This window comes from Artemia sp. Qi Xiang Cuo, unplaced genomic scaffold (assembly GCF_049724085.1).
Source record: "Artemia sp. Qi Xiang Cuo unplaced genomic scaffold, ASM4972408v1 HiC_scaffold_2950, whole genome shotgun sequence".
NCBI classification, from domain to species: Eukaryota; Metazoa; Arthropoda; class Branchiopoda; order Anostraca; family Artemiidae; genus Artemia; species Artemia sp. Qi Xiang Cuo.
In genome coordinates, this window is record NW_028300348.1 from 272,954 (window position 1) to 300,123 (window position 27,170).

General features: G+C 35.9%; 1 protein-coding gene across 1 annotated transcript in view; it reads left to right on the forward strand.

Moving 5' to 3' along the window:
- LOC148938769 (uncharacterized) overlaps positions 1–27,170 on the forward strand; it is a gene marked incomplete at its 3' end in the record, with an annotated part of 160,790 nt that overhangs the window by 77,449 nt on the left and 56,171 nt on the right. The window contains exon 4 of the mRNA XM_089107551.1: positions 20,932–21,093. Coding sequence (XP_088963677.1) covers positions 20,932–21,093 — 162 coding nt within the window. The remainder of the gene's footprint in view (positions 1–20,931; positions 21,094–27,170) is intronic.

The following is a 27,170-nucleotide window of genomic DNA, read 5'->3' on the forward strand; positions in this document are numbered from 1 at the left end:
TAAAAGAGGAAGGGGGGTAAATAAGTGATTAAATATAGAAAAAGAAAATAAGAGACAAATATATATGAAATTAAAAGGGACACTAAAATTAGAATAAATAATTTAACTATATAAAGTCAATTAAAAAGACAATTGTGTATGACCTAATAATAAAACCATAGAGAGCGAGATGGTATATTGCCGTGCTGAAAAAAGGTTTTTTCGGTTCAAGTGTGCCTATTTTTTTCAGCTGTTGCTTTCCGATTTTGGAATGGATTTCTATTTCGATGAGGTCACTAGACCTTTTTAGATCTAATGGACATTCCGGAAAACAGTCTCTTTCCCAGTCAAAATTAAATAGTTTCTACTGTTTTGGAACTATCCCTCTGCACAGTATACTATTTTGACCACAGTTTATATAATTATCCAGTAAGCTTATCGCAGATCATTTCTGGTCTTCGTTCTTGGTGCGAACAAAAATCTCCTCCCACTTCTTCGTGCAGTTATGGATCAGTGTGTTTGCGTCTATCAATGAGAAATGGTTATAAAGTGCATTATTCGTAATAGCGGGTTTCCACTTGTTTCCGATTGCTTCGCGTCTGACTTGTCTACCCTTGAAAAGATCTGATGCTGCTTATGTTTCTACGTTCTCTGGAGCACTCGCACCCCGGTCCGGGTTTTTATAATGGGTGAGATAAGGAATGATCATACTGGATAATTATATAAACTATGATTTTGACTATCTATTTTGAATGTCGAATAGTTGCTCCAAATTTCATTTGGTAAAAAAACACAACTAAAATAGGAAGTTGTTCTTTTGTGTCAAGTCTTAAGTTCAAAATAATTGATTGAGAACCAATATGCATTGGGGTCGACATTGAACTTTAGTCACCCGCCAGTAGATGGCGTAATGGAAATAGGTGGCAAAATTTTTCCCAAACGGAAGTCGTAATCCTTCCAAGTAAGTTAATTTTTTTCCAGGCTCCCCCTTTCATTCAAAGAAAACCTAGAAATTCTCTTACTTCTTTCCCTCCTGTTCTCTTTGGACTTCGAACTTTCCTCCATTTCTTTAATGCATCAACAACTCTTCTAATACCAATTAAATAAAAAAACATGTTTTTTTAATTGAAAGTAAGGAGTGACATCAAAACTTAAAACGAACAGAAATTATTCCGTATATGAAAGGGGCAGTAGTAAGAGCACAATTCGTCCGAAACCTACACGCAAACCTACGCCTGAGGCATGGGTATGTGTGTAGGTTTTAAACGAATTGTACGGTTACCAGGGTCATTTGCCTATTACAATGAACTCTACATGGGTTGATAGACATGTTTTCTATTATGACACCCATTTTTGGAGGAGAACCAGAGAGAGAGAGCGACGGTCACACTAACTACTTGATTAGTAGTTGGATTCGGATATAAGGTGTAATTTTCATAATAGTTCATATTAGTAAGAGAATTGAGCTCAGAGAGAGAGAATAGTTTATTTGAGAGGATATTAGTGGAGAAAAAATGAGTGGTGCATTTACACTATTGGAGATTAATGATGGAACCGACAGCAGCAACAGCAAAGAGATACGAGGACCTAATATAGCTGTGGAAATAACTGCTGGCTGTAGATTGTTTCTTTAATGGGATACTATGTATTCGAGATAATTAATGTTATGAAGAAGATTACAGCTGGAGGAGAAACTGTGTTTGCTGGAAAAGTAAATATTCTCACCACAATTAAACTTCGCTTAGCGTAAGAGTTAATGTCGATGCATAGTAATGAAAACAGGATACATCAGTTAATGCTATTGTTGTAATTATGTTCAATAAAAATGTTTCTAAATCAATGGTATTTTTTTTTTCTTTCTATAGTATACAGGCGTATATTTCATAGAGTAGAAAAAAGAAATTCTGATTAGTCTGAAGTTGGTTGTGAGAGAGTTAGGACTAAAAAAAATGGATAGATTCGAGAAAGATCGAATCATGAGGAATCTAGTTCTTATGGAAAAACATTTAATTCTAGATGATGATTTTCTAGAGTTGTCTATTCAAGGGAAGATATTTTCTCAAGGACTGCTTGTTTATGTAATAAAAACCGTTTCTCCGTCATCAGACTGTTGCCTGTAGATTCTACATCGTTCTCCAAATGCATTTAAACAATTTATTGATATATTTATTACGACACGACAAAATGATATTTTGGATATGCTTTTAAACATTAGTTTAGAAATTTAGGACTTTTTTCATAAGAAAGATGGTGCTCAAGGATGATTTACTCCTCTCTATCTCTCAGACATTTTTTTTTTTGTTGCTAGCTCAGTTTCATTGTGGCAGTGAGAGCGATAACACTTGACAAAATTTTCCATATATGTCCGTTATCTATGTACACACAGGGCAGCTGGTCATCATGTGAGAATTGCACAATGATTGAGGAGTATGATGAAAAGTGTAGATTATGCGACCCGTGTAAATTACACAGAAGATATGCTGTACAAATTAAAGGATGTAATTCCTGTCTTGAAGAGGCGTGTGACTCTCATCCTAGAGGTCACCTATGCCCCAATTGTCATTATGATAAGTGCAAGCAGTGGGAGAGTACATATCCCGGTATGATTGGAAAGAATCCTAACCGTGATGTTAGTTTATTGCTACGAGATTGGTATCGTCGTGGTTTTAGATTGTTCTGGGAGGAGGAACCGGGTCAACGATTCAAATGTTTGAACAACAAAATAATATTGTTTATACGTCATAGTTGTGAATACACTTAGTGTTATGTTTATAAGCCCACAGATTTTTATTTTGGCAGTGACGGAATGTGATTCGACACTTGAGGAAATTGTTTGTGAAATTGATTCAAATAGGCAAATTGAAACATGTGAATTCTATAGAATGAATGTGAATAGTATCATTGACTATACAAAGAGATATGACAAGAGTGAAGTCACGCTCTACTGTAGAAAATGTGACCCTGACATTGCACTACATCAGGATCAGTACACTGTGAATTCAGATAATCTACCCGCACTAGTTGTTGTCGACAAATACCTAGTAGTGGATGAAATCTAAAGAGTAGAAAAGTCGTTTTTTATCATGTATATAATTTTTTTTTATTAATAAACAATTTCAAAAAAAACTTTAGAACATTTTATTCTTAGGGCACAAAAATCAAAATTAAATACAATTGTAAGTATTGTCTCCACTAGAAAGTCTTTCAATTGAGGTAAGTCAACGTAGATGTTGAGAAACTGCTTGTAGGTGTAGCCACGACATCTGAACATGAAAAAGAGTAGTGCATGAAAGCCACATGTCTTAGTCGCTAAATCCTGTACTCTTCGTTGATTTTGAATAATGGTTTTCCCACTGCTTTCAATAAAGTTGCTGATGTATGGTGCGTAGAATTTATATGATAGGCCAAGAGGATCAAAAAATTCAATATTCTTTGCTGTTTGAAAGATGCATAGCCAATGACCGATCTTCAAAGTCGATGGACTGATATTAACCCTGATTAGGATATTGTTAACACTTAGAATTTTTTCAATGAAGTCCGAAGGTATGCAATAGGACTTGTATCGGGACATGTATGGATCCATACTAAATATGTTGATTATTTGATTTTTGTTAATGGTGCAAGGTCTAGTAGAACACTGCTGTCGGGTGTGATTTCCCAATAGGTTTCAAATTGACTTAGTGATACTAGCGTGATACTCTCAGTCAGAGCATTGGCAAATGCACACTCTAAACGTACGTTCCCTGTTCGTACTATGCTCATATCCTGTGTGCCTGACAAATCCAAAACAATAACCCCATGATTTTTTGAAAACATTGAATCGGTTATTCCATTTTCAAATAGTTGAGAGTCGTGATCTAGGGATTACCTTGTCAACTCGTACAGAGTTCTATAGAATTTTTGTCACATGATAGAGTGCACAGTGGAATACCCTTCACTTTGCACACGAGGCTAGATAGACCAAGAAAATTAAAATCGTGGGGAGAGTCTGGCCTTGATCAAACGGCACTCCCACTCTTCAAACAAGTCACAGCATCTTTTGATGGGAGTTCTCAACTGATAAACTGTGTATCGCCTTATCCGCAGTAAACGGACATAATTAGGCAGGAAGTAGTGATTGGATGGGGAACACGAGGTTAAATATTGTTAACATTTGCTCTTAGCTTTTCCACTGCCAATGCAAAAGAGCTAAGAAAGTTTTGTGATTAAATATGGAGAAGTTTTTACGTTAGATTAAAATTTGTATAAGATGAAACAGGAACTGAGTGTCTCAGAATCAGATTCGATTGTGCCATTTGTCGCTTTATATTTATATTAACATTGGGGGGTAGCCATTGAGATATATCGAATATCTCATTATTTAATTTTCCAACCAGATGATACTCTTCGGTCATTGCTGTAGTCAACTCACCGTCAGTATCAACACCTGATCGATATTCATAGCCCAGCAATTGTCCTCTCATCTCCTTGTACGCCTTTGGCGTCATCATCATAAATTGTATGTAGCTTGCATAGTTTGATAAATTATTGCTAGTGCTCACCAATGTTCCATTAATAAATAAATTAATTTGTTTGAATAGGTTGTGTAGAATACAGTTTTCATAGGAGAGACCATCGCCGGCAGTTGGAGTTGTATTATCTGACTTTTTCTTCACCACAACATTTAAATCAATAAATGTTGACGACAAATCAATGAAATAGTCTTCATTGGACAATATTTGAAAGTGTATATTTTCCGAGAGGGGTTGTTGAGGGTGAAATTGTTCATAATAGCCATACTTGACGCTGACATCAACATTTTCAGCATTGAATAGATTCAATTAGGACCTGATTGATGGATATGATTTCTTGTGGGGGAGATAAGTCATCTTAAGAGAAGAACTCCTTCTTTGATCTAACAATCTTTTTGTTTTTCTTCTTCTTCTGTTGCTTATTGGGCTTCGTTGTTTTATTCCTCAAAGTCCTTGTTGATGTCCTTTGCTTCCTGCCTGGGTGGAGACTGATGAGTGAATGACGTGAACGCATCCTTTTCAGTACCTCCCCATTTTGTCTAGATTTTAATTGTTCACCAACGGCTCTTGCGGAAGATCTAATATTTTCCTTAACACACTCCTTGAAATTCTTGCGCGACCCCCAGTCCTGTAGTGTGGAGGCAGCAAAATTTGATGCAGCAGGTACAGTATATTCTCTGTCAAGGGCTTGGGCAGAACAAAATAGCATAGAGAACCAGCTACCAAGACCAAAGTAAGACATTGTAGTACGCCCCTTGTAGTAGTCCAATCTATTGCCTATTTGACGTGGACTCAGAGCACCAACATAACAATCAATATCGGGACAGACAAATGGAATTCTTCTATTGTTCATTTTTTAGGTTATTGTACCGTCGTTGTCGTAGACAATGGGTCGAAAATTACATGTAATCACTGCCAAGCCTTTTGATAGTGCTATTGTATCACATAAGTCGGGTTTTAGTGTAATCCTACAGAGTTCCAGATAGTATTTGATTACAGAGATATACTTAAAATTGTTTATTTTGTAGTGGTTAACATGGTCTTGAGCAGTTACTTTGTCTAGACATCTTCGGTGGGGGCATTTTGAATTAAAAAACCGAAATGTTTCCACACATGAAGCGTAGAGAAATATGCACGTGTCCGTGGAGAAGCTGGGTGCATAGTCTGCATAGATAACATGGTCACTACCACTGAAATTTTCTGTCTTAATAATACGGTTTTTAAAACCAAGAACCTCACGTAAATTCTCATTGAGGAAAATTCTTTCATTCTCATATGGATTGGTAATATAAATTCTCCTTTGTTCCGTCGAGTAATTGAAAGTGAAACCACCCTTTTTTCGACCTGCAATTTTTTTTTTGATAACTCGACACAGTTCATGTATGTTATTGTATTCCCTGTAGGGTATGTTAGCAATAGTGTACTGATTAGAGTCAAAAGTTGCCATTGCACCTTCATCACCGAATTCAAACGGTCGTATTTTTATTTCATATTTACGATCCTTTCTCAGGATGTCATAGGTATTTTTGAGAATGCAGTCGACAAGAGCCACTTCATATGCACCGTCAAATTTGATGGCGGGGGAGAGTTTTGTCCAAAAATCACTTGTCGTATTCAAGTCATTGTAAAGAGGATCGGAAACGTTGGACATGAAAGTTACATAGAAATCATTGGGCATTGTCAATATCTTCAACACCGATCCAAGAATCAAAATCAGAGTTGTATCCTAGCCATCGAACAAGTAACTGTTTCTTACCCCCACGAGTACGTCTCTTTAATACGTTTTCAATTTGATAGATTTTACTGAAATTTTGAATTTTTTGTAATTCATAGTCATAAAAGCAACCGAGAATCTCTTCATCTTTGGTATCACGCAAACGATAAGTAATTTGTGTAGGGTCTAGTATTTTTGACACCTTAAATAGTTCGGTGGACCACAAGTAATTCCCCTTTTCAAAAACATTAGTTGTTCTATTAATTCGAACAGTATCACCAACATTGAATTTATTTTTCTTCTTCTTGACAGCCGACGATTCATTGGAATACTGTTTAAGAAAGGTGTCAATTGTATCATGATCCGGATGATGAACTTCCGTTGGCCTAGAGTTTGACAATGATTGATGAGGTCGTTGATTATAAATCAACATGATTTTATCAAGATCATGAATAAAAGCCGATGTATTTTTTAATGTACAATATATTGAAATTAAAAGTTGAATAGTTCTTATCAATCGTTCGGCCAATGCAGCCTTTATAGGACTGTGACTATGATAGAGCAGTGTACTATATTTTTCTAGTACTTTTGCAACATGAGGATTAACAAATTCACTACCGCGATCCGTTTGAATTTTTTTATATGAATCATGTTCGAGAATACTTTCAATGGCCTGAGCAACTTCAACTCCTCTCTTTGATACAAATGGAATTGCATATGCATAACGACTATAAACACTGATTGCAAGTAGAATGTACTTGTATGGTGTAGTGTGATGTCTTTGAAGCTCGTCTAGAGTCAGGAGATCTGCGTGTATTATATGCAATGGGTAAAAGGCTTTAGTTTTTCGATATTGATTGGCGCGAAGTCTATGATTTCTATGCAGAGTGTAACTTGATTCATTTTGTAGATAGTCTTGTACACTTTTAGTGCGAATACCAGTGACTTTGGAAAGAGTTGTGGGGGACCTTAAACTCCCCACCTCACCAATATTTTCATAAACACCTTTCAGAACTTCAACCATTTTGAACGTAAACACGTTGTGTAACGTCCGCTACCCTTTTGTATACTGGCCGTTGGTGGTGGTGGTGGTGATGATGACTTGATACGTCTTCGCTTTTGTCTAGCTATCAGCGGTGTACTAGTATTTTCCAAAATTGATTTAAAATCTTCTTCTTCAAGTTCATTTTTTAATGGTGTCAATGTTGTTGTTGATGATGATGATGACGATGATGCATGTTCATTTAATTTTTTTAGAATTTGTCTATTGCCAATAAGACTTTTGGGGACGTTTAATGTATTTAGAAAGTTGTATAGATGAGTGTCAAATGATAATAGTCCTTTACGATTTGTAACCATATCATAGATTAAATCAAGTAGATTATATCTCTTGCACTGAATTATAATCCCTGCCCCATTGCTCTCAACTTGAATGTGATCACTTTCCAAGAGATAGGATAGGAGTCGTGTTATTTTTTCCAGCTATTATTTGGGACATATATTTACAAATTTAATTAAAATCGAATCCAAATACTCCTTATTGAATTGTGTTCCAGCAGCACCAGCAGAATGCTGAGGAGATGATTCTTTTTTGGGATCAGCAGCAGTGGGCTTCGACCAATAGGACTTATGTTTGTCCACTCGACGAAGTACATCTTGAAGTAAAAGCAGTTTTTTATCATCCTCAATATTTTCATTGTCAAGGAATTTACTCAGATTGTTCTCAAAGTGTTCGACGGGTGAGAGAGCGAGTTCTATTGGAGTCAATTTATAGGGTTTTGCCATTCTCTCTCTCTCTCTTTAGAGAAAACTGTTTACAAGTCCTGTAATTATTGGCAGTAAAAGTGTTAAAAAGCTACCGTCCGCCTGAAGAAGTCGTTTCCTTTTGAAATTATTTCCTTTCTTTTTAGATGCCCATGTACGTACAATGGAACAATGTTGCTTTTCCTGTTGCTTAACTACTTCTGGCATTTTAACATTACCCTCGGTCAAATTTAAACAAAGTTCGGATATTAGATTAATGAAATCATTGTCAATACCGTGTTTGAGTATTACTTTCCTAAGCGGAGGTTTTGAAGTGCTTAGAACTGAAAACAAATGTCTATTTTCATGTAGTTTCTTCAGTGTCATGATATCGACTAATAGGTCTTTTTGGTGTTCACGGGGAGATATACTGTAATTTCATTGTCAAAAATATCTGTGACGACACGCAGATCCTCGGGTGTATTTTGATTAAGATCCAATAGGATGTAGCCGTAGGGTTTATTAGTTGCCTGATTGTATGCTGATAGCAGAAATTTGGGGGCTCCTGGATAGATTTGTGTATTGAGAGTTATTAGCGAGCTAGAATCACAAACAACTCTGTAGATGATGTAGTAGGTACAGTTCAATACAAATGTTCACATACATTTGCTCTGATGAAAGAGATTGTGCAGAACCAATGTAACGGAAATCTCTTCGTGATGAGAGCGAACAGTGAACAGTTGTAGCATTTCCTGGGACCATTGTTCAATAGATTCAGCCAGATCATCAATGATCAACCAAGAGTTTTGTTTAATAATGTAGAACCTGTTAGGTAAATTCATGGAGTAAACGTTCACAGAATTCGTGGATGTAGCAATCGAATTTATTGTCTCGTATTGAACTTGCAAAATGAGGCCATAATAGTTGATTTATTTCGGATTTCCCACGACCTTTGTGTCGAAGACTTAAATGCTTTTATTTAAGAGTGTTTTTTTGCCCGGTATAACCGTTTAAAAGAGAAACGTTGTGACTGGTATTTCAAATTTATAATTTTTAACTTTAACCGTTCACTTAGACAAATAACTGCAGACTCTAGCTGTCTAATGACTAAATAATTTTCCTATTACTACTACTCCGTTCAAGAATAATAATAATAATAATAACGAGAAGAATAATAATAATAAATAATAATATTTTATTTTATTATATAAATAAAAAAGGGTGACAATAATTAAAAAAAAAAAATAAAAAAAACTACATTGAAAAAGGCACATTAAACATGAATAAAAAAAAATACACTTGTTTTAAATTTATTTATAAAAAAAAATACAACATTTACATAACCACTAGAAAAAAAAATACTTAAATAAATACACTTTTTTTTTCTGTTTATTTATTTATAAAAAATACAACATTTATTGGACTAATGTGCACTTGAAATATCACTTTTACTTACAACATTTTAAATTTTGGGGTCCCCCCCTCCCCCCCGGGGGGGGGGCCCGGGGGGGGGCCGGGGCGGGAAGCGCCGGGGGCCGGGGGCCCGCGGCGGCGGGGCCCGGCCGGGGGGGCAGGCCTTAAATACAGGAAATTTATATGCCATGCAAACACACACACACACACACATTGAAAATTGATTGTGATAGAAAAAAAAAAGAATTACAAAAAAAAAACAAATTACCCAAAAAAAAACCTCCCAACCAAATTATACTTTTTTTTTTTTTTTTTTTTTTTTTTTTTAGTGAATTTAAGTTAATTTTTTTAGACCGATTTGTTTTGTGTAATCTTTAAATTAAAAACGGTCTGAAATTAAATAATGACCGTGTGGCAAAAACTTCACACCATCCTCAAGTACATAGACTTTGTCCGATATGGTAGACATGGCGTTTTTCTCAACTCTAACTGTGTAGCTTTTAAATTGTAAAGAACGAATCGCCATGACTTTCGCCCTTGGCACTAAACTACGTTCCACACAGTTTCTATACACACTCATGTTGAAATTATTTTTTACAAAGTGTGTAGGTACCCCCTTGCAAACTTGTTTGATATCCTTGCCGTGCGATTCCACACAGTATACCTTCGGACCAGCAAACACACCACTGGATATCAGATCGCTACCCGTTTCAGATTTTAGCATTATCAATTGAATTGGGGACTGGTGTTTCACTAGCTTTGGATAGAGGGATTAATCCAAGTTAGTATAGTCCATTCTTGAGATAATGTACTCGCCATTTTCCAAATCATTCAACAGATTTTCAGTTTTTAATTTTAACAGGAGTGACTCAGTGTCCCAGTAATACACTTGAACTTGTCCCTCAATCGGTAACTGTACCTTGCATACATTATAATAAAATGACAACATGAGTTTCTTGGATATTTCAGTTATTGCACTTCCGCCTGCAATATTTTTATTTAATACAATGTTTCTTTTCTTGCGATGTAGGAGAACCATATTGGAGTCTATGATTGTAAACGATGTGAAGTTTGGATCCGCAATGATTCGAGCACAATCTTTGGGGTTGGTTACAATGTCACATCGACTTCTGTGTCGTACGCTCTCGCACCTTTTACCGAAAGCTGAGTTCAAAATGAGTTTATAGACTTCTTTTTCAACTTTCTTTTTCGCTTGTGAATACTCACTGACAAAGGGGTCAATAAAAGTTTCCATGCAAGGCTTTTGATCAAATTGGAGGGCTCTATGAATCTTTATGCCCTTGAAACGATTGGACCCCATCCATTTCAATTGCACGTGATGAACACCGATATTCTGTGTCGGGTTGAGATCGGCAATTAGTTTTTGTTTTGAAGGTACCCAGGGCATACTCCAATCTTCAACTAAAAATGATTTTTAGGGACTCAAAGAGTCCCTGCCCAACGGTCTATTTATGCACGGGCAAACAAAGTCTTTTACCGAGTCATGGATTTCCACGGGTATTTCGACGTTAATTTATTAAAACCACCCCGGTGCCCCATTCTCGTCAACACTGGCAATGTCGGGGAAATTCAAAGCACACGGATTGTCAAGCCATTTATAATTTCCACACGGCAAACAGTAGTGAAACATTGCCGATGGGTAAAGAGAATTCATATCGAAAAAAACTGTGTCTGAATGTCCCCTAACGGGCTGTCTAGTTAGGAAAATTTTCTTGATATAGTCCACGATACAAATCTACTCACCCATAAGTTATGTCTCTAAACACAGAGTTTGATCCCAAACGATAATCAGAACTAGTTTTTCTTCGATGATTTTATTTATCCGGTACATCAACAAATGAGGATTGGAAAAATTATCCACTATATACAACCCAAATTCCCCATAGATTTTATCCGTATTTTTGCACACAATATCCAGAAGAGTGAGTACGTCACTGGCCAAGTAAAGTTTACAATAATCCCACCCATTTTTACATCTGCCCTTTGCCCAAACCCTCTTAGCAAATTCGTAGTCGCTAGTGGTGCACTCACTCTCAGTAAGAGAATTGTGAAAAGCTTCAATGGGCGGTAGTGACACCGCATCTAGCCTCGAGCCTGAGTTGTAATAATCATATGGATATATACCCTTACACGTTAATAAATCATACATTTCATCATCGGAGACGCGCTGTTTGAGGAGGGAGAAGCTATCAAAATTGTCACTTTTCTGTACCTGGATCAATTGACTTAAAGATTTGGGGATGAAGCTGAACGAGTCTAAAAAACGGATTTTATTCAGGCCCGTGTTACCCTTGCCAACTGTTTTCCACATGAATTCTAGCAGCTGTAGCTTCTCCGATGATTTGGGTATGATATTATATGAAAAATAACCATCTATCCATGCGTCATCTACAACTCCCCCTTGGCAATGCGGGCCAACGCCGGAAGAACAAACTTTAAGTCGTAATTGAAATTGTGTATAAAAACAGGCACGAAATATTGTTGTCTAACGTTTAAATTGAATGACTGGTGTGCTACCCCTCTAAAGTTACTCCTTCCGATGTAATTTCCTGCCACAAATGATCATGGTCGATCACCTTCCTCCTCCCCCCATTCCCAACACCATCATCAAATTCTCCCTTGCAAACCCAACACATTTTACGATTTTTAATGGCCACTATGTCATCTGGTGATAGGACCATAGGATAGTTTGTATAACGAAGGCGCAAAATTGCACCGTTCGCTGTTTTTACTAGACTGACCAATGCCGAGCGCATGCAGTCTTCACCGTCACTCAACATCTCAACTACCTCCAGCACTTGCATGGTATTATTGGAATCTCGTTGCGCGTGCGCGTAAGAGATCCCTATGACTTAATGTATTTTAACATGATTTGAATTTGACGGATCGCACACGTCTGTCAGATTAGTCTCACAGTCCAAAGCGATCTTATTGCTCTGTAGGAGCATGTTTTGAAAATTTTTAAAACGTAAGATCGCTCCATCTCCGCTTACCGTCTCCACAGCCTGGTATCCATGACGTTTACAGTGTTTCATGTGATGCTTTAAATTTAACTCAGAGCGAAATCTTGAGAGGCATGTTGGACAGTAATAGCATGCACCCCCACGCCCCGTTTTACCCTCACTTAGAACCCTACTAATATCCGTAATCGGATTCAAATGACCAATTGAATCGGAGTCTTTGGGTGGGGTGTATAGAAGCCACACCCAATATTCTACTGATTCAATTGAAGGAGCCCGCACTGGAAATAATACACCCTTCTTATCGGTACGCTGACCCTCTTCAAATTCTGTTTCATACTGTAACACCGTGACACCAATCTTTAAATGTGCATTAGCACGCTCAAAAATATCTATTCCTTTTAGTGTCACGGGAAATTGATCATTTAAACAATTAAAATTTACTTTGGGGAACTTTGAACCCTCCCTACCACTAACTGCCATTTTGTCCAACTTTTTCATAGAGGCAGCTATTTAAAGAGGTCTGTATGCGGCAATTAAAAATGCATACTTGAAACACTGTAGCCTCGTATCGAAACAGATTCGTTGTATCCCCCTACACCCCTCTAAATCTGAATGATATTTTAATTCAATTGCCCTCCCTCCCCCCTGCACCACTCTTACAATAAAATCCTATTTAAACCTACAAATATTAAAGTTTAAACTTTCAATAAATAAAACCACAGATCAACTACCCCCCACAGATCGTTATAATTTTCCCACTTACTTTGAATACTATTAGCCCAATTTAGAAAAAACTCCCCATAATTTGATAAATGCAGGTGTATTGCCAACATCTCCGTGTGCAAGTATTTCGAATATATCTCACCCGAACTTTCATTTAAAAAAAATATTTTTAGTGCTATTGATGCTTTTAAACTAATCCCCACTCCCCACACCCCTATTTGTTGTTCAAGAATGGCTCGAATCTTATCAGTATATGAATGTGTAATGGCCAGGAGATCTGTTATTATATCCACCGACACTAGAGAGTTAAAAGGGTCACCGAATTTGGTGCTGTAGACCAATGTGCGATGCAAGGCAGAGCTTGAGAGAAAAAAAATCCGGAAGAGGCGATACTGTTGCTGTTGTATTACTACTTCTATCTATAGCATTAAGTGGAGCGGTGGCGGGTGACAGAGAATTGTCAATAACACCACTCCCAGTCTGTTCAATCATATTGGGGGGATGTGGCATGAGATTCCCTAGCACATATTCCAAGGTGTTTGAGGACAACTGGTCGAGCCAGCCTGTATTGTCTTCTGATGGAATTTCGCTATGATGACCTGGGTCAGATTTAGTTGTAACATCATCTAAATATATACGTATGAAACTTTCTGTCCACCCTGAATCCTCAGACATGTCGATGTCCCAGCTTAAGTAATCCAGGGTGGGCATTTCCCCAAAAACGGCGTTCAGGAAGCCTCTTTCCCATTCAAACTTCTCTCAGAGCAGTTTAGCTTCATCCATGAACCCTGCTAGTGGTGACAGAATTGGTCCTGTAAATATAGTTGCTTCATCACTCAATGGTGTCGCTGGTGGTGGTACTATATTTTTAATCTGTAGAAAAAAAAAGTTTTATTTTTTATGTAAATTTTTTTATAGTTAATAAACTTTGTCAATTTCTCATAGCCATTGTCCCACTATCACTAGCATCACCACCTGAACAATTAAAAGAAGAAGAAAAAAAAGTTACATTGTCTTTCATAATGTCAACTGAACATGTTAAAAAATATATTTTTTTTTAAAGCTCCTGCTGAAGATAGCTTCGAATATTGAACTTTGTATTTTTTAAAAGTATAAATGCCACAAAAAGGTATTTTTTCAAAAATAGGGGGCAATTGCTCCTTATATCTCAATTGTCACCACTACTCTCCTAAGCTCCTGCTGGAGCTAGCTTCGAATATTGAATTTTTAAAAGTATAAATGCCACAAAAAGGTATTTTTTTCAAGAATAGGGGACAATTCCTCCTTATATATCAATTGTCACCAATACTATCCTAAGCTCCTGCTGAAGATAGCTTCGAATATTGAACTTTGTATTTTTTAAAAGTATAAATGCCAAAAAAAGTTATTTTTAAAAAATAGGGGGCAATTGCTCCTTATATCTCACTTGTAACCACTACTCTCCTAAGCTCCTGCTGGAGGTAGCTTCGAATATTGAAATTTTTAAAAGTATAAATGACACAAAAAGTTATTTTTTCGAAAATAGGGGGCAATTGCTCATTATATCTCAATTGTCACCACTACTATCCTAATCTCCTGCTGTAGATAGCTTCGAATATTGAACTTTGTATTTTTTAAAAGTATAAATGTCACAAAAAGGTATTTTTTTTTTTTCAAAAATAGGGGGCTATTGAATTTTTAAAAGTATAAATGACACAAAAAGGTATTTTTTTTCAAAAAATAGGGGGCAATTGCTCCTTATATCTCAATTGTCACCACTACTATCCTAAGCTCCTGCTGAAGATAGCTTCGAATATTGAACTTTGTATAAATGCCACAAAAAGGTATTTTTCAAAAATAGGTGGAAATTGCTCCTTATATCTCAAGTGTCAACACTACTATCCTAAGCTCCCTCTGTATCTATATTATAATCTTGTACTTTTTATATTTTTATAGTACGAAAAATTGTATTTTTTTCAAGGTTAGGGGGCAATTTCTCATGAGATCTAACATGTAAAAAAAAATATCATAAGCACCTGATGAAGCTAGTTTCTAAAATTTAACTTTTTATTTTTTAATATTATAAATGCCACAAAAAGGTTTTTTTTTTTTTCAAAAATAGGGGGGCAATTGCTCCTTATATATAAATTGTCATCACTACTATCCTAAGCTCCTGCTGAAGATAGGTTCTAATATTTATATTTTTTTTTTTTAAAATTACAAATTCCACAATACTTTATTTTTTCAATAATAGGGGGGGGCAATTGCTCCTTATATCTCAATTGTCACCACTACTATCCTAAGCTCCTGCTGAAGCTAGCTTCGAATATTGAACTTTGTATTTTTTTAAAATTATAAATCCCAAAAAAAGTTATTATTTAAAAAATAGGGGTCAATTACTCCTTATATCTCAATTGTCATCACTACTATCCTAAGCTCCTGCTGTAGCTAGTTTCGAATATTGAATTTTTTAAAAGTATAAATTCCACAAAAAGGTTTTTTTTTCATAATTTGGGGGCAATTGCCCCTTATATCTCAATTGTCACCACTACTATCCTAAGCTCCTGCTGAAGCTAGTTTCGAATATTGAACTTTGTATTTTTTTAAAGTATAAACTTCATATGTCGGTGGTTGATGGTGCTACCGTCTCAATACTCCGTATTTTCCTGTGTCTTATACCAACGGATTTGTTTTAAGTTTACCTGGGCTGAATAAATGCTTTTAAGAGAGAGAATAACTTTTTTCTCCATCCATATCAACAATTAAATTGCAATTAAAATGTTGGATGGTCCTTTTTTAGAACCCTCCCTCCCCTCCCCCTCTCCCGGGGAGGACCCTTGGGAACCGGGGGCTTCCTTCGATGTAGGAGGATCGATACCCTTTCCGAGTTGGAGGGGTATCGGATTTCACAACACTGTTCAGATAGAACAACCTCAAATTCTTTCTAGAAAACACCTAAGTGTTTCAATGAAATGATCAAAACCGGCTTCACCCAAATAATGTTTCTTAACATTGCTGCGAAGACAAATTTGGAAATTATCAAAAAAACCTTTTTCCCTGTGTAAATTGCTTATTGAAGATATACATCTTGCTATTTAGAGTCCGCTTTGCATACGACCCCACTTAGAATTCATATCGGATTGAAAAGCGATGGTAGATCTGATAAGTAGCGGATGTATTCAAATGCATTAGTGCAAAAATACCAGTCTAACAGTTCGAGTTACCTTTATTTTATCATTTGTTTCCAATTTCGTTTTTTTCAATTATATAGTTTTTTGTCTAAAATTACTATTGGAATTATAGACATTGAATGAATCTTTGTTTTAATTTAAGATGGTTGGTTTTTTTTTTTTTTTTTTTGTTATAGAAATTTATTATAAGAATTCCTTTATATAAACCAGCTAATTTGGTTAATTAAAGAAAATGAAATATTTTTTAGAAAACAAATTTTAATTTTTAATCATCAAAAGCTATGCGCCTGAGAAAATTTACCTTATTTTTTGAAAATAGTGATATAAACAAAAGAAATTATGTATACACTTACAAATTATGATTGGCCTTCTGTATCTGAACTCCATGGCAAAACTTGAGGGGGGTTAAGTTCACAATCTTCACTAGCTGAATCTTCAGGCCGAGCTGAGGCATATAAAGCAGTCCACTCCCTTTTCAAGTTCATTCCAGCTGGCATGGAGCTAACACGGGGGTCAGAGGACCCTGTCATTGAAAGATTCGCAGGCATTGGCTGGTCCAGGTCTTGTGTAGTTCTAGCAGCGAATTCGATAACTGAAGGTCTTGCAGGTTGCACTAATATACCTTCGATATATCTTGTCTTCTTTTCAGAAGGGGGGGTAGTGCATGTGTCCACTTCCTTTAAATAAAAATTCATTTTGGGTTTGTAAAATAATTAAGTTTATTTTAGGAATTTAAATTACTTTAAAACATTTTTTTTTTTTTTTTTTCAATAGATCTAATAACTTTTTTTTCAAAAAAATACCAAAAAATGTTAAATGATAATTATAAAAATAAAACCGTAAATGCAGACTGGCCTGGAAGTATTTTCAAAAACACCCCTAAAAAAAAAAAAAAAAAAAAAAAAAAACCGCCGAAAGCTTAAACCTATAGGAGAATAATTTATATGTTTAAGCGCCTAAAAACAAAATGCTTAAAAGTATAAAAGTAACCTTATTTCTAGTTTAATTAAATAATTTCTTCCTTAACTTAATGATAATATAATTTCTTTTTTTTATTATAATAATGAGAAAATTTTTAATCAACATAAATTGCTTTGAATTATCAATTTTTTATGTGAATGCTTACAAAAAATGTCAGTTGTGGTATGTTCAATAAACTATTCAAAACTGTTGAGGAATCTAATTTGAAACTTGAATATATACAAAAAATAATTAGCTTCTAAAAAAGATCCACCGGTTTTTCCAACACGGATGTAACCTAAAAAAAAAACTTGTTTATCATGAAATAGAAATTCAGTTAATTGTGCTAGAAAAAACTTGAACCAGAACAGATTATAACCAACCTGTTTGGTAGGGGCACGTACGCAAAGTATATACCTTCAAGCAAATTCCATATGATATTTCAAATTACTATACCTTCTATAGAAATGATACCTCTATGCAAATGACCCTGGTAACCCCAATTCGTTCGAAACCTACACACATACCCATGCCTCAGGCGTAGGTTTGCGTGTAGGTTTCGGACGAATTGTACTCTTACTACTAGGGGCTGTCCCCTCCTCAACGTCTCACTCTTTACGCTAAAGTTTTTTTATTGTTTACGAACAATAGAGTTGTGAGAAAGAGTCAATCTTTAGCGTAAAGAGCGAGACGTTGAGGAGGGGACAGCCCTTTCATATACGGGATTATTTTTGTTCGTTTTAATTTGTAAAATTGCTCCTTACTTTCAGTTGAAAAACTTGTTTTTTTTATTTAATTTTTGAAGGTTTTTGACTTAATACAGGTTTTGATTTTGGCTCACCGTAGATGAATAATTAAAAACAAAATTTGCATATTATTTTTAGTTTTATTTGGTTAAATGGTTTTCTCGAAAGTTATTAAATTTTATTTACGAACGTTTTTATTAGTAATAATATACGTAACTTACGAATTAACATACATAACGAACTTTTATATTCATATATTTTTAATACGTATATTAGGTGGTTTGCCCCCTAATCAATGCCTCTTTACGCTAAAGTTCGAATTTTGTTCCAACTCTTTAAAAATGACTCCTTAATCACAAAGGCCGTTAATTAGAATGAATAGCTCTTATGAAAGTACTAAAATAAATCTTTGGCTTAAAAAGCGAGATATTGACTAGGGGGCGAACTCAATCATATACGTAATAATTTCTGTTCGTTTTAAGTTTTGATGTTGCTCCTTAATTTCAGTTGAAGTACTTTTTTTTTTAATTTCTGATCATTTTTTAAATAATACTGGGAAATCCGGTTCCCCCTCCCTAGCAATGTCCCTTCCCCCATGAAAATTTAATCCATGAAAAGATCCTCCCAAATAACCCCCGACCAATCCCCCCACCACGACCAGAAAAAGTCCCTCCTGAAAACGTCTGTATACTTCCCGATAACCAATACTATTTGTAAACGTTGGGTAAAGCTTATAATTTTCAGCCCTCTCCCCGGGGACTTTGGGGGATTAAGATATCCTAAAAGACATAGTTATTATATTTTTGGCCATGCCTAACAAAATGGCTATCTCAAAATTTTGATCGGGTGACTTTGGGAAAAAAATGAGCATGGGAGGGGGTCTAGTTGCCCTCCATTTTTTTGGTCACTTAAAAAGGGCACTAGAACTTTTCACTTCTGTTCGAATGAACCCTCCTACGATATTCTAGGACCATTAGGTCGATACGATCACCCCTGGGAAAAAAAAAACCCAAAAAAAAACAACAAAAAATAAACATGCATCCGTGATCTTTCCTCTGGCAAAAAATACAAATTTCCACATTTGTGCAGATAGGAGCTTAAAGCCTCGTGGTTCGTCTTGAAGTTCGTGGCTTGAAGCCACGAACTATTTGATAACAAGCTGAAACAAAAAAAATCACAGATGACAATTGAGATACGGTGATTTCAACTACGGTACGTAGATGGCGTACCAACTAATAACTATCGTACTAAAAATTATTAACTCTAAGTCCACCCAGAGAAACAAGGGTCGTCCGGAAGTTAATGAATTGAGATTAAAGATCGAACTTTAGCGCAAAGTTCGGTCTTTCTTTATTTCTTTATTTAATTTCTCATCGTTTTTCAAATAATCCCAGAAAATCCCCCCCCCACGTGAAAAATCCTTCGTATGAAAAATTCCGCCGTAGAAAGTTCCTCCACCGGGACATCACCCCCAGACAATTCCGTCCTCTCTGCGAATTCCCCCCAAAAAATTTCTTGCTTACGATACGATTCCACCGGAAAAATAATCCTTAGCATACTTTCATTTGAAGAAAGACTTGTTTTATTTCATTTCTGATTCATTTTAAAGTTATGGTGGAATTTTCCCTGTGTGGAAAATATTTTCCTAGAAATCCCTCCCCCTCCCTCATTGGAAAGTTTCTCCTGCAAAAAGTTTCCCCATGGAGACTTTCTCCTGGTGAAGTTTCTCCTATGGAGAATTTCCCCGTCATAAATCCCTCCCACAAATAAATATCGCCCAGAGAATTCCATCTCCACCGAAGATTTCCCCTGGACAATTGCAACCAAAGCATTTCCACATATGAAATGGGGTCGCCAACGAGAAAGTAAGACAAATAAAAAGAATTCGGATGCGAATTCCGGAAAATTATCCGGTAAACTTTCTATGGAAAGTTTACCCTTCCCCCAGATTCCATTCAAACGGGAAATTCTCCGGTAGAAAATACATCCCCAAAAAATCTCACCTCCCCTGAAAAATGTTGGTACATACAACAAATACTATGTGTAACCAATGTGCAAATTTCATAAATTGCGGCCCTTCCTCCAGTATTATCAGGGATCATATCATCTCCAAAGACATATTTGTTGTAACTTTCAAATATACTGAAAGAAACAGCCATCTTAAAGTTTTGATCAGACGACTTTTGGGAAAAAGGGCGTAAGAGGGGGGCTTGCTGCTCTTCAAAATTTTGGTCACTTATAAAGGGAACTAGAACTTTAAATTTCCGCTTGAAGGAGCACTTTCCCAATATTTTAGGACCATTGGTTTGGTACGATCACCCCTGGGAAAACCCCATTTTTTGGAAATCAAGTAAATTTTTCTAAGGCTCGTAGCCTTTGATGGGCAACACTAGACTTAATAAATCTTATATATTTATAATCAGCATAATAAGCCATGTTTATTGATATCAAAATTGCGTTTCTAGAGTTTAAGCTACTATTGAACGACGTCACTCCTTCCTTACAGTTCGTTGCCACGAAATGTTTGATAGTTTGTGTTTGTTTTAAGCTTCAATGTTGCTCCTTACTGTCAGTTAAAAAACTTTTTTTTTTCATATTAACTTAAAATAAATCCACGTTGTTGCTGCATGCTATAGAATATCAACATATTCTCTCTTATTTAAAGTTCTAAAAGAAAAAATTCCCAAAGTTTTGAAAAACTGATTTTTGCTCCTCTTTGGAGTTATGGAGACTAGAGATAGGTTCTTTTTCCATAAGATCGCAATGTACTAACACCAGGAACTAAATGAGGAAAAACCATTTTTTGCCCAGGAAACTTTCAATGTGTGTCCTGCATTTTCTCTTTCCCAATTTAATTGGCTTAGGTAAGTTTTCACTAAAATCTATACAAATGCATCCATATTTTTTTTTCAAGAGGCTTACCATGGCTATAATTTTGCCTACATAATTGGTTGAATAAACATTTTTTCACCCAAGCTGTTGTTTCAGGAGTCCTTCTACAAACAGTAAAGTGTGAAGCGTCTTTAGCAGATGAACTGGAAAAAGTTGTTTGTGAAAAACGAAGTCCTAGTCGTCCATCCCGACCTAGCACTAGCTCCGACAGAAAACGAAGCAGAAAGCATTTGACTCTTACCCCATTACTGCATAGACGTGAGTATAGCTACAACGTTGAATTAATGTGGTTGAAATTACCTATTTAGCTCTAATTTTTTAAAAGTTAAATCAGGGTATCAGAAATCCATATACCATAACCTGGTTCTGTAATTTTTGTTTCCCACACTGTAGGCCTCTTTCTTAAGAAATTATTTTCACAAAACAGCGTTATAATCAAACTAGTTTTGTTTACTGGATTATACTCAAATACTCGCATATTGTCTTCTAAATCTGATCACCAAAAAGTATCTACTTTCCCTCATCCTCAGTCCCCTTTTAGTTACGAGCTAGGATATGATATAAATGGCAAAAAGACTAAGACTTCTCATTCCAATATACCTTACAGCCCGCCGTTACAGATGATTTTTGTAAAGATGTTTAAAAGGAATCAAACAGTTCGTGGTAACGAATTGTAAGTAGGGAGCGATCTGGCTCAATAGTAACTGAAACTCTAAGAAACGGAATTTTGATATCAATAGACAAATCAAAAGAATTGGATTATTAAGCTGATTCCAAACATATAAGGTTCCTTAAAGCGGCGTTCACAAGCGTGGCTAGCTAGAATCCCATGTCTAGACACGTATCTAGCCAGAATTCAATGTCTAGGCAACGACCATTCACAAGTAAAATTCAGTGCTTAGTTAGACACGCTAGATAAGGCGCTTGGCTAGACATTGATTTCTAGACTCTAGAACTCAATGTTTAGGATTTACGATTACAGCCAATCAGAATGTGTCAAGTTCCACTTTTTTATTATTTATGTTTACATTTATAAACTGAAATTTAATTTTGTTTTCTCATTAATTGTTTTTTTTTCATTATAGGCAAATATGCAACACCAAACATAATAGTGAAGCACACTAAGGCAATTGTTTCGCTTATCTCATCCATTATCTTGTGACAGTAAAAATAGGGATCACAATTTTGAAAGTTTTGCCGCATAAGTTCTCTTGACTGGCTAGAAATTTACAATTTGAAACTAAATTTGTAGTTTTAGCTTAGCATCGAATTTTATCGTGAACGGTCGTAGCCTAGACATTGAATTATGGATAGACACGCTTGTGAACGCCGCTTAAGTTTAGTCTTACCGGCCATTAACTAAAAAAACAAGTTTTTTTTTAACTGAAAGTAAGGAGCGACATTAAAACTTAAAACGAACAGAAATTATTACTTATATGAAAGGGGCTGTCCCCTCCTCAACGCCTTACTCTTTACGCTAAAGTTTTTTATTGTTTAAAAAATAGAGTTGTGAGAAAGTCAAACTTTAGCGTAAAGAGTGAGGCGTTGAGGAGGGGACAGCCTCTTTCACATATGTAATAATTTCTGTTCGTTTTAAGTTTTAATGTTGCTTCTTACTTTCATTAAAAAAAACTTGTTTTTTTTAGTTAATTTCTGAACGTTTTTGAATTAATGCAGCTTTTATTTTGGGTCACCGTAAATGAATAACTAAAACGAGATTTGCATTTTAATTTTCCTTTTTTTGGCTAATTGGCTTTCTCGAAATTTTGTTCTGACGTAACTTACGAATTAACTTACGTAACAAATTTCTATATTCGTATGTTTTTATTACGTATATTAGGGAGTTCGCACCCTAGTCAATACCTCGCTCTTTACGCTAAAGTTCAAATTTTGTTCGAATCACAAACCCCTGAATCACAAAGGCCGGTTAATTAGAATTGATAGCTTTTTTGAAAGTAATAAAAAACTCTAGCGTAAAGAGCGAGGTATTGACTAGGGGGCGAACTCTCTCATATACGTTATAATTTTTGTTCGTTTTTTAATGTTGCTCCTTATTTTCAGTTGAAAAAAACTTGTTTTTTATTTGATTTCTGATCGTTTTTTAATAATGGTGGGAAATCTGGCGCCGCCTTCATGGAAATGTTCCTTCCCCCAAGGAAATATCCTCCATGGAAATATCCTCCCCCGTAACCCGACTCCGACTCCGCCCCCCCACTAGAAAAAATTCCTCCCGAAAACATCTGTATACTTCCCAATAACCAATACTATATGTAAACAATGGGCAAAGTTTATAACTTGCAGCCCTTCCCCTGGGAACTGTGGGAGATTAAGTCATCCTCAAAGACACATTAATTAGATTTTCGACTATGATGAACATAATGGCTCAAATTTTGATTGGGTGACTTCGGGAAACAAATGAGCGTGGGAGGGGGCCAAGTTCCCCTCCAATTTATTTGGCCACTTAAAAAAGGGCATTAGAACGTTTAGCATCCATTCAAGTGAACCCTGTTACAAAATTATAGGACTACTGGATCGATAAGACTAACCCTGAGAAAAAAAACAATAAATAAAAAACCAACCCTGATCTTTCTTCTGGCAAAAAATACAAATTTTTTGATAGGCTTTTTTGCCTATCAGCAAATTTGTTTCATAGGCTAATTTGTTTTGCTTTAGGCTAGCTGTAAGATTGCTGTTGTTGTTGTAGAAAATGACATTCTCGGCTTTCGTCACAAAAAAATTCAAATATAAATCCATTTAATGCAGAACCTACACTGCAGAATTTATTTACTTTAGGGGGGAAGGGGGTGCAGGAGAGGTTCATGAACTGTAAATGTTTTAATCAACTCAATTCTCTTCACATATCTTTTTTTATCAAAACTCTGTTTTTTTTAGTTTTGGTTATTATGTATTCGCGTCACACCTTACAAACATTTCGTTACCACGAACTGTTTGAAACACATTAATCTTTATCTTTTCCTGCATGAGAGGTGGGTAAGCCCATCTTCAACACCTTGCTCTTCACGCTACAGTTTATAATATTAAAAAAAAAAAACTTGCAATTGTTCTAATTAAACAACCCTTGTGTTTCAGGCGTCGTTCATAAAGAATTGGGACAAAATTCAATCTTCAGCGTAAAGAGTAAGGTGTTGAGGAGGAGAAACCCCCACATATACATAATAATTTCTGTTTTGTTTTAAGTTTGAATAATGTTTCTTACTTTCAGTTGAAGAAATTTGTTTTTTCATTTAATTTCTGATCGTTTTTTAAATAATGCCAGGAAATCTGGCTCCTCCTCCACAGAAAGATCCTTCCTCCCTACAAAAATATTTTCTAGATAATTCAATCTTGGTAATAATTTGCCCCAAAAAATTACCTTTAACATGTCCACGCGTAAAAGTAAGTCGGCAAAATGAAAGCAAGACACATAAAAAGAATTTCGTTTTTGAAATCTGGCAAATTCCCCCAGTGTAAAATTTCCCATGAAAAGTTTCCTCCCTGGAAACTTACCTCCCCATGGAAAATTTTCCTTGTTAAAAAAAAACAGCATAAATTTCCCCCCCCCCCCCACACCAAAAAAAAAAAAAAAACAAAAAAAAAAACAAAATGCATGCATAGTTCCCAATAACAAATACTATACGCATACAATTGGGAAATTTAAACTGTACGGACGTTTCATACGGGCTCTAGGGGGAATTTAGTACCTTCATACGTATATTTTTTGGGTTTTTCAGCTATGTTGGAAAGAACGGCTGTCTAAAAATTTTTACCAAAAGAAATTTGGAAAAAAGGGGCTTTTGAGGGGGCCAAGCTACCCTCCAGACTTTTTAGTCACTGAAAAGGGCACTATATCTTTTAATTTCCGTTCGAATGAGCTCTCTCTTGACGTTCAAGGACCACTGGATTGGTACGATTACCCCTAAAAAAGAAAAATAAACACCCATCCGTGATGTTTCTTCTGGCAAATAATACAAAGTTGCAGATTTTTGCAAATATGAGCTGGAAACCTATGTAATAGGGTTTTCTGATACGCTGAATCTGACGGTGTGATTTTCATTGAAATTCTTTCAGTTGTAGGGGATTTTTTTTGGCAAAAAATGTAAATATCTGCATGTTTGCAAGAATTTTAATGTTGGGGGTGAGTGTAAAGTCTCTGACTGCCAACTATTACACCAGAAAGTTTGTTTTAAGTTTGGAAGTGGTTGTTGTTTTGGTTGTGACCGGATTCATTTGAATCATGGCTATGGCGCAATTTTAATAATACCGGAAAGAGTTATCATCAACAGTCAAACTCTCTCCCGTGTATTACCACTATGAATTGAGCAGCCAAAAAAACGAAGTTCGCCACACCAGCCCACTGTTCCAACCTGCCCTCAAAAACGACATGAATCCGAATCATCAACGTCACCGAACAAACCCATTCAGAAGACCTCCATGTCACGTTCCAACTCTCTCTCATTCCAATTGTAAAATCAGTCTATCTCAGTTCTGTTATTTGCATTAAATGAACCCATGAATAAGTGTACAATAGCAAGTCAAGAAACTCTGGTATGATACACTGCTCCTCCTCCTATACATTTCCCAGAATCCTTCTAGCGAATGTAAGGCCACTGGTAAATAAAATGGATGAACTTCAAATTAGTTTTTACAAAAACCAGATAGATATTGCTTGCCTTACCGAAACACGGTCTGCAACTGAAGACTTTTGCTCCATTCCAAATTATATTTCCCATTTTAAGCCCAGGATAGACAAAGATGGTATCCCTCCATGTCATGGTGGAGGATTACCTTTTTTGTGTCGGTCTACCCTTCCTAATCGGATTCCTTCATTTTCTGAAATAGTGAACAACTCCAAAACCGAAGTTTTATGGCTATGGACCAGACCCAAAAACCTCCCAAAAGAAGTATCTTGCATGATTTTTTGTATTATTTATTACCCTCGCTGTAGTGGATTTAAGGAGGAGCTGATGGCATATCTTTAGCTTTATACGGATGGAATTCACTGTGACTATATCTATGCTGCAACTACATTATGTGGTAATTTTAATTAGCTAAACAAAAAGTGGATTAACTCTGCTCTTAGGCTCGATCAAGTGGTCAAGTCGCCTGCACGCGGTGATAAAACCCTAGACTTAATTTTTACCAACATTGAAGATTACTACTGTGTCCCCAAAATAACTCCTCCATTTGGGGAAAGTGACCATCTATGCATCTCTTGGACCCCTTTATCTTGCTTTCTCCCTAAGCGATTGATCAGTTGCTCTTATAGGCGTACTGTTGATAAAAAGGTTGCGCATTTCAGGGTAAAGATTAGTCGCAACTTATAAACCAAGATACTATCCTTCTCATGGGAATAGAAGGTCTCTAGGTTTTTAGTAGTACTTTTCCGGTTATATTGTGACACCTTTCAGACATAAAATGCTACGTATTCATTCAACAGCGAATTGGGGACGGAAAAAACAAATTTTTGGCTAATAAATGAACGAGATAAACTCTTTAAGGAAGGATTTTTCCAAGAATCTCGAAAGCTTGGAAACATCGTTGTTAGCGAAATCCTCTGACTTAAGACCAATATCAAAAACCCCCATTTTCTCTAAAAATCTTTGAAAGTTTTATTTACCATTTCCTTTTTGACGATATTCATGACAAAATCAACCCAAATCAGTTTGGCTTTAGGCCGAATCATAGCACCACGCATTCCTTAATTTATATACTTGATACAATTTTCAAACCTCTTGAGTTGAATAGTTCCTACGTTGAGGCTGTTTTTGCTGATATTAGCAAAGCCTTCGACAATTTGGATCATCAGACAGTTATAGATAATGCAAGGGCTTTAGGTGCAAGAGATTTTATTTTGCGTATGTTAGCTAGTTTTTTGTCTGGCCATGAGCAATGTGTAGTCCTCCCTAACGAGGATTCATCAGGTTTTTCCTCGATTTCCTGTGGAGCACCTCAAGGGACTAAGTTAGGTCCTTTAGCATTTAGTTTTTAATAATGTTTTACCAAGTTTTGACAAATCTTTTAAATTTGCGGATGATTTGACATTACTGAACCTTTGTCAAACATCTAATACTTTGAATGTTACACTCGATTCACTAATTAACAATTTAACGAATGATCTTGACAATGTTAAACTGAACTTAAGTATACCCAAAAGCAGTTTCATGTTATTTTCTTTTTTAAAAATTATACCCCCTATCAATAATTACCTTCGCATACCAAATTTAAATACTATTAAACTGCTTGGTGTGCAGTTGGACAACGACCTTAAATGAAACTCCCACATTTACCACTTATCTTAGTTAGGTTATTTTCTCTTTAAATCTTTCTCTCCTCTC